The sequence below is a fragment of the Solanum tuberosum genome, unplaced genomic scaffold (assembly GCF_000226075.1).
Source record: "Solanum tuberosum cultivar DM 1-3 516 R44 unplaced genomic scaffold, SolTub_3.0 scf00076, whole genome shotgun sequence".
Lineage (NCBI taxonomy): Eukaryota > Viridiplantae > Streptophyta > Magnoliopsida > Solanales > Solanaceae > Solanum > Solanum tuberosum.
In genome coordinates, this window is record NW_006239000.1 from 1216559 (window position 1) to 1226034 (window position 9476).

The window sequence follows — 9476 nt, forward strand, 5'->3', positions numbered from 1 at the left end:
TGAGACTATTAGCATCATACAACAAACACAAGGAAATTATAAACACACACATATATTTATTACACAAAACACAGGTAGCTTACTAGTACATAACATAAAGTTTTTAACAAGGATAAAACACAGGTGGCTTATTAGTACATAAACATAGAGTTGTTAACAAGGAAACTTAAAAACACATACAAACTTGAAAACACAAACAAGAAACTGAAACATACTGTTACTCCAGATAGAGTTCAAACGATATAACATACTTAAAACATTATTATTTTCGCAACGCTACGCCACCTGCTTGTTCACATCATCAGTCTACTGCCTCCACTGTCCAAATGGATAAGCAGGCGCAACAGTTGAAGAAGATGACTCAGAAGGACTACCATCGTTCCCCACCGCCATCTCAAAGTCCCTGTAAATTTAGAGGCGGTAAAATCAATTCGTGTTTAACATTATTTATTCAAGATCACTCATTTTCAAAGTCACTCATTTACCTGGAAGTTACCAAGGCAGCAGTAACAGGATCATAAAACAGCACATTTGGTGGAAAATACGGGTACGGATAACCCGGGATGGGTTCAATAGGCAAAATTGGATGTGGTGCAGCGAGTGACGCGAAAGTTAATTCACAATTGGGCTTGCGTACGTTGAAATAACTCACTTGATTATATTCACGATACCTGTTGAGGTATTGGGCTAAAAGCCCAGCATGGTTAGTTAGGCCCATTTTGTTCATGGCCCAAAGAATATCCTCAGCTGTCACAGTCTTTCGTTGCTCCTTATTGCAACGTTCCTTAGCTTTTTTTGTGATACGATTGATGTAGTAGCTCCCTAATTTTTGGACAGACTCTTTCGATCCATCGTTGATTTTCGCGTTCGTTGGAAGAATACCACGCATGATTCTCGTCACATTCGCCATGGGGAGCTGCACTTTCAGTAGACGCTGAGCTAGCTGATCCACTTCTGTGTTGACGTTGGTGTCGTTTGCACCTTACATACCAAAAAATAAGTGTCTATAAGCTTATAGTAATATGAAATATTAAAGTGTCGTAAACATAAACACTTAAACTATGTTTAATTAAGACATTTATTGATTACAAGATTTTAGCTATATATGAGCTTAAGATAAAGGAAAATGTTAATTGGATCATATATGACTCAATCAATATGAGTATTAAAATGGTAGAAGGACATAATTAATTTTTGGACATGAAGTATATATATGAGATATTTGCTCTAGATTAGTATTTAAGATTAAAAAATGAAAAAATATATATTTAAGAAGCGTGTGTACACTTGCCTGAAGATAGCACGTGATACCAATTGAGTTTTAAAAAAAAATCTCGTAAACCGTTAAATCGATTAGTTCACGCGCTATCTTCAAGCAAGTGTACACGCGCCTTTTGATTTTTATTGTTGTGCTTGTATAGATAATTTGAAACGTGATCGTTGACATGAAGCAAGAATCTTAGATCATATAAGTAATAAAAGTACTACCAAAAATTCCGACCGAATACGTTAATTTAGTTTGGAATTAATTTCAATCTAAATATAATAAAGTACGAAAAAGAATCTCGATAATGTAAATTATTATAGTACGGAGATAAAATCAATTTAAATATCATGCATTTATGTTAATAAAGTACGAAAAAGAATATCGATTAATAAATTAACATAGCACAAAACTAATATCAATATAAACATCAATATGCTAAATTAATTTCATTTTTCTCATTTGCTTTTTTTCAAGAATTATGTGATGCTAAAAAAAAATTCATTCGGTGTTCCAAGCCACGTTAAAGTTCCTGCTAAACTTAAATTACATATTGTTGGGCCTATTCGGAGTGACGCTCCCAGTAATGCCAAAAATTTAGTCTTTCATGTTTAAGAGGCTTTTTTTTTTTGTTTGTTTTTGTAAGAAAAAGACGAAAAAAAGTAACTGAAACAAAGACTTTAATAAGCCTCCCAAGGATACAAACAAATAGTTTTTTTTTTTAAAAAAAAATCATAAAATAAAAGAAATAAAACGTTACTGTAGAAAACATGAATTTTGTGGTACCTCAAAGCCCAAAAAAAAAAAAAAGAGATGAACACACGTTTTGACAATATTGTTGATGAAACAATTTTTTTAATTATGGTTTAGAAAATTACAAAACTTTCAATTTTTGAAAGGTAAATTCATGAGAAAAAATGTTAACAATCACAAGAATTTGGTATATTAAATCAACACATACTAAATTATCAATAAGAAATTTTTTTGCAGTAGAATAGAAGAAAATTTAATGGTTTAGACGCAGTAAATAAATAAATGACAATCATAGTTGGTTTTATTTATTTACTCATAATTTGGTTAGTGGTATGATCGATCTCATTGATAGATATTAAGTTTTTGAAAAGGTTAAATTCACAAAATAAAAAGAGAAGAAATAATTGATATATGATCAAACACACGGTAAATTTAGAATTCAAACTTTTTTTTCTTTTTGTTTTCTTGACCATGTAAATTTAGGACTCAAAAATTTATTAATGGCAAAAAACAAGAAAATTAAGTTGTTTTGACCCAAAATAAGAGGAGAAAAAAAAATAGCTACGAAAATCATAGTTAGTAAAAAAGAAAGAAGCGTTCAACCGCTTGACGGTAATCAATTTTTCATTTACTCATGATCTAGATGATACGCTAAATTTTTGTAAAGTAAAATTTGTTAGAAAAAAGAAAGAAGAATTTTTTGATATATGATCAACACAACATATACAAAATTCAACCTTCTTCCTTTTTTTTCCCTTCTCACTTTGTTTTTTTTTTTTTATAAAAAAATAAGAATTAAATCATATAGAATTATCAATCCAAAATTTATTAGGGCAGAAAACAAGAAAATTAAGTGGTTTAGGCCGAAAAGAAAGAGAGAAAAAAGCAACCACAATCATTATCGTCTTTTAAAAAAAATTAACTCAGATTTGATATGCAGGTCGATACATTCATAAGACATTAAATTTAAAAAAAAAAAAAAATCAGGTAAGAAAAAGGTGAATAGATTATAAAATTTTGAAAACTGAATATGCACATAACACATATCAAATTCAACCTTTTCTCTTGGTCATGGAAACAAAATTATCAAGTTAATTAAACCTTAAATCATAGAAAACAAGAAAACGAAGTGTTAAGGCAAAACAACAACAACAACACCAGCACTGTTAATATTTTATTTAGTCTCATTGATCGATCTAATCACATATGAGACATTCAGTTTTTTTAGAACATAAATTCATGATCGAAGGAAAGAGTGAAAAAATTATCTGAACTTGAAGAAGAAAACAAGAAAATTAAGTGGTTTAGGTCGAAAAAAAAGAAGAGAAAAGATGAAACCACAATCATTATCATTTTTTTTAAAAAAATCAAGTCGTGATTTGATTTGCAGGTGATACATTGGTAAGACATTAAATTTTTGAAAAGATAAAATCTAGTAGGAAAAAAGTGAAATGATTATAAAAAATTGAGAAGTGATATACACAGAACACATACAAAACTCAACATTTTTTTGGTCATGTAAATAAATTTATCAAGTCAGACCTTGAATCGTAGAAAACAAGAAAATGAAGTGTTTAGGCAAATCAACAACAATAACACCGCTAATTTTTGATGTAATCTCATCGATCGATCTAATCACACACGAGACATTCAATTTTTTTGAAACATAAATTCACGATAGAAGAAAAGAGTGAAAAAATTACCTGAAGTTGGAGCATGATTCATGTTTTTCCTCCCACTCATTTTCTCAACTTAGGTATTTTCAATCTATTTTAGTCTTTTTATTTGTGAGTGGTGTGGTTTCAGTTGTTACTCATTACTTAAGTTTATATAATCCCTTATTAACAACTTTTTCTACCACCTGGACAATTTTATTTTATTTTAATTTAATTTTATTTATTTATTTTTAATAATACCCCACTTTCACTTTTTCGATGTTCTTTTGGTGTTCTTTAATTTACTCATTTTCTTAACTTAGGTATTTTCAATTTATTTTAGTCTTTTTATTTTTGAGTGGTGTGGTTTCAGTTGTTACTCAGTGCTTAAGTTTATATAATCTCTTATTAACAACTTTTTCTTCTACATGGACAATTTTATTTTATTTTATTTTAATTTAATTTATTTTTAATCATACACCACTTTCACTTTTTTGATGTTCTTTAATTTACTCATTTTCTTAACTTAGGTATTTTCAATTTATTTTAGTCTTTTTATTTTTGAGTGGTGTGGTTTCAGTTGTTACTCAATACTTAAGTTTATATAATCTCTTATTAACAACTTTTTCTTCCACCTGGACAATTTTATTTTATTTTTAATCATACCCCACTTTCACTTTTTCGATGTTCTTTTGGTGTTCTTCAATTTACTCATTTTCTTAAGTATTTTCAATTTATTATAGTCTTTATTTTTGAGTGGTGTGGTTTCAGTTGTTACTCAGTGCTTAAGTTTATATAATCTCTTATTAACAACTTTTTCTTCCGCCTGGACAATTTTATTTTATTTTAATTTAATTTAATTTAATTTATTTATTTTTAATCATACCCCACTTTCACTTTTTCGATGTTCTTTTGATTTTTTTAATTTACTCATTTTCTTAACTTAGGTATTTTCAATTTATTTTAGTCTTTTTATTTTTGAGTGGTGTGGTTTCAGTTGTTACTCATTACTTAAGTTTATATAATCCCTTATTAACAACTTTTTCTACCACCTGGACAATTTTATTTTATTTTATTTTAATTTAATTTAATTTAATTTATTTATTTTTAATCATACCCCACTTTCACTTTTTCGATGTTCTTTTGATTTTTTTAATTTACTCATTTTCTTAACTTAGGTATTTTCAATTTATTTTAGTCTTTTTATTTTTGAGTGGTGTGATTTCAGTTGTTACTCAGTACTTAAGTTTATATAATCTCTTATTAACAACTTTATTTTTCACCTGGACAATTTTATTTTATTTTATTTATTTATTTTTAATCATACCCCACTTTTACTTTTTTGATGTTTCTTTTGGTGTTCTTTAATTTGTTACGCTCGGCATGTTTACTAATAGTGACACCAAAGCAATAAAAACGTCCTTCCAAAATGAATAATGATATTATTTCATGAATTTGCTCAAACCTTCTTTTTTTTTTTATTGCATATATGCAAAGAAAACTCTTATCTAAAATTATTTTATATTTGATTTCGAGGCCGATCGGTGTTTGATATACATTTTAGAGTCTCGATTGATTTTGATTCGCATTGCATAATGCTTATTAATTAAAGGAAAAAATGCTCCACATCAGGAACTTCTTATCATTCTCATGTTCAGATAACAAATCTTAGATCTCTGATTAGGATAAAATTAAGAATCCTATGAACAATGACGTAGCCACAAATAATGAAGGATATGGTCAGTTGAATATCTTTCACTGAGAAATTATAGATTGTGTAAGTAGAAAATTATACTAAGGGTTACTGTTCGATATGACGAATGATGTTTTTCAAGAAAAATGTTTGTGAGGAAAATAAGTGAGTTTTCTTATTTATTTTCTTAAATTTGATACGTAATCGAATATAATATTATCTTAAAACATTTAATCTAGACAAAATCCTATGAAATGTGGAGGTGGGGGTCGGTGTATAGGGGGGGGATTAATGAGGTGTGTCGTAGGGTAAGGAGGTATAATCAGTGAAATGTAACTCGCGGAACTTGTTTTTCCTATTTCTACTAGGAAAAATATGTCTTCATTTTAAAAAAAAAATATTTTCTTAGAAAAAATATATTTTTTAAATTATGATCAACCAAACATGATTATTTTTTAAAAAATATTTTTCTTCGTACTAAACACACCCTAAGTATACATGCGCCACATGTGCATATACCAAGTTTTGTTAATTTAACTCCACGAGAATTTAGTGATAAAACAAGTGATTATTAGGAAACCAAATCTTATACTTCATATTATTCAATAATTGAAGTGTTAGTATAATCACTAAATTCTATACACCAAATTTAGATGTTAATTAAAATTTTGGATCCAATATTTATAATACTATGACTTAGTTTATTATATAAAACTTTCTTGAGTTAAATTACAGTACTTATACACATATAATATGACTTAATTTAAGATATACACTTATGTATTTAAAGTCAAAGACTTATTATACCTTGATCATGAAACCATTATTGCTATAGCTTCTATATTTGTTTTTGAAATTTGTGTTTTTTTGGCAAATGTTTTAAGAACATATTTTTTCTGCTAGCTAGTATATATTGATCAGTATGGGATACTACTATATTACAAAACAATATAACAACACCAATAATAATAATAACAATAATTATGATCATATAGTCAATATAATCTCATACAGTAAGATATCATAATCAGTATTCCATACAGTACTGTATATAGATCTTTCCTCTGTTTTATAAGTAAAGAGGTTATTTCTGATTAAAGAATGCTACTATATTTAGTTTACTTAAAAGTTAATAAGCTTCTAAAAAAGTTACATTCATGTTTTATTTAACATCATATACAAATTAAGAAAGACTTAACTGAACGATTTGTATTATTTTCATGCTAGATTAACTTAACCTGTAAAAATTCTCAACAATATAAGTTAAAATAGTATGCAGTAAAAATATCAGTCACGTGGACTAACATATTGTAGAGTTCGCGCTCTTAAAGCAATTAACACGCGCCCCCGATTTTTTTTTTTTTATGATGTGCTCATGTAGATAATTTGAAAACCTAATCGTTGACATGAAGCAAGAATCTCGATCGTATTAATTAATTTAGTATATATGAAATAAAATTAAAATCAATTTAAATATAAGTAGATTAAGTTAATAAAGTATGAAAAAGAATCTTAACTGCATAAGTTAGTATCATAAGAAGATGAAATCCAAGTTAAGTATCATCATGTTAAGTTATAAAAGGTTGATCGTACAAATTAACCAATACATATTGATGAAACATCAGTGATGTAAAAGGTTAATAAAACAAAATTTATTCGATATTAAAACTTAAAAGGTCATATCTATTAGGAGTAATGTTAATGTGCAACCAATTATGTAATATTAGGCAATTATTTTGATTTCAAACTTAGAATTGAAGAATTTCATGCTATCATTAGTGATAGTATATAAGTCTAAGATTTAAACACATTATTAATTATAAATATTTTTTTATACTATCAAATTATTCAAAAAATAGTATAGATAAACCTTTTATATATGAAATTGATGATATAAAAATTATTTAAACTATAGTGTATTTATTACTTAAACTCATACTCTTCTATTTTGATCATCTTTAATATTTTTACTATCAATAAATTTTTTTCTTTAATATTTTTATCATAGCTTTTTACGCTTAAGTTCCTCTTTATACGATATTCTGAAAAATCGATTGAGGGTCAATCGAAAATAATTTCTTTACAGATTAAAAATAGTGATAAAATATATGCATAGTTTATCTTTTTTAAACTCTGAAAAATTATATTGAACAAAATTGTTATTTGTAGTATGTTTTTTTTAAAAAAATTATTTGTAGTATGTTACTTAGTTTTCTCCGTAAATTAATTTTCTAAAGATAGTCAAAGGCATCTTTCTTCTCAATTTGTCTTATACCCTTTTTTTCGTAAATCAAGTTAATGCCAAAATATTAGTGTTTCTAATTTAACTTTTTGTCTAAGAGATGGTTTTTTATTTATTTTTAAAGTAAAAGACGAAAAAAAGAAACTGAAACAAAGACTTTGAAGTTATTCAGAATCTCAAGAAGAAAAAGGCTGAAATAGTTTCAAACAAAAAGAAAAGAAAAACTGAAGCGTAACTACATAAAACAACAAACTTAACAAATTAGCACGTATATCGTATTATATTATTTTAATAAATATAATATTTAGATATATTATATCATTTTTCATCGTTATACAATGTCATATCTCTATATTTTAAATGATACCCCTATAAAATAATAGGATACAAATAGAGTTACTATGAAAAGATTCATAATGACACAAAACCATAATTTAAATGATAAATATTGTTCTCCGTCATTACATAATAACATAAATCCATAATTTAAATGATAAATCTACAAGAAAAGTAGGTTACAAGGTAAAACTAATATAAAAAAGTAGGATAAAAGATGAAATATGATTATTAAGAAAATAGGAAGGTAACGACGCGATCACACTAAATCGATCGTTATATAAAATAGGTCTTTTCATTGTTACTTAACAATGAACTTAATAAACAATATAACAAACAATTAAACCAAATATTGTAAATCTACAAGAAAAATAGGGTACGAGGTAAAGCTACTACAAAAAGATAGGATAAAAGATGAAATATGACTATTAAGAAAATAGAAAAATAACGACGCGATCACACCAAATTGGTCGTTATATAAAATAGGTTTTTTCATTGTTACTTAACAATGAACTTAACAAAACGATATAACCAACAATCAAACCAAACATTGCATTTAAACTGACAATACAATATCATGCAACGGATAACAACCATCCAAACAAAGGTGTTCATACTTACAATACAAATTAAGTTTCATTTTCACTTAGCTACTAGTTCTTTTTGGACTTGTCAGCTTGTTCATGAGTAGCAAAACGAACAACAGCTTTAGCTCCTTCAGACATGGCATGTTTAGCTAGTTGTCCTGGTAACTCCATTTTCACAGCTCTATGCATGTCCATAGACGTTAACGTTGCTCGTCCCGCGTACTTCAACAATGATTTTGATGTTTCTACTATTTTCTCAGCCATGTCTTGCATGAAATTGTTCAATATAACCATTGATTTTGATGATATTTCCAGCTTTGGATTCACTTCTTTCATAACCTTGTATATGTACCTCTCATATCCCACTGCTTTGCCTCTCTTGTTCTTGTTCTTGTTGTTCCTGCTCTTACTCTTTTTCTTGCCTTTGATCATGCAAAATTATCAACAACAAAAAATAAAATATTAGCCTCAAAAAACAAGAAAATTAAGTGGTTAATACCTAATTTAGGCAAAATAACAACAAGAAGAAGACTATTTTCTTATATTTATTTACTCATGATCTAGTCTGATCGATCTAGCTAGATTACACTCGAAGCATTTAATTTTTGAACATAAATTCATGGTAGAGAAAAAAGTGTGTGTGGGTGGGGTGGGATGGGGAGTAATTAAGTGGTTTAAGCCTCAAAGAAGAAGAAGAAAAACAACAATGAAAATTATAGTCATTTTTTATTTTTATTTACTCATGAACTAGCTAATCACACACGAGACATTCAATTTCTTAGAACATAAATTCACGATAGAGAAAAAAGTGTGGGGGGTTGTGGGGGGGAGGGGGGAGTGTGTGGATGAATTAAGTGGTTTAAGCCTCAAAAAACAGAAGAAAAAATAACAACAAAGAAAATCATAATTATTTTTTATTTTTATTTTTATTTACTCATGAACTAGC

The 9476-nt window shown here is 27.5% G+C and overlaps 2 protein-coding genes across 2 annotated transcripts; both read right to left on the reverse strand.

Moving 5' to 3' along the window:
• Positions 1-53: 53 nt before the first annotated feature.
• On the reverse strand, positions 54-3793 carry LOC102582284 (nuclear transcription factor Y subunit B-9-like). The gene is made up of 3 exons (XM_006346069.2): positions 3721-3793; positions 486-981; positions 54-403 (listed from the first exon to the last, which is right to left on the reverse strand). Exons 1-3 carry the CDS (start codon positions 3758-3760, stop codon positions 307-309), a joined length of 633 nt encoding a protein of 210 aa, XP_006346131.1. The 5' UTR covers positions 3761-3793; the 3' UTR covers positions 54-306.
• Positions 3794-8596: 4803 nt separating this feature from the next.
• On the reverse strand, positions 8597-8962 carry LOC107060327 (late histone H2B.L4-like). The gene has a single exon (XM_015308099.1). The coding sequence runs from the start codon at positions 8960-8962 to the stop codon at positions 8597-8599; it is 366 nt and encodes a 121-aa protein (XP_015163585.1).
• Between the last annotated feature and the right edge of the window lie 514 nt (positions 8963-9476).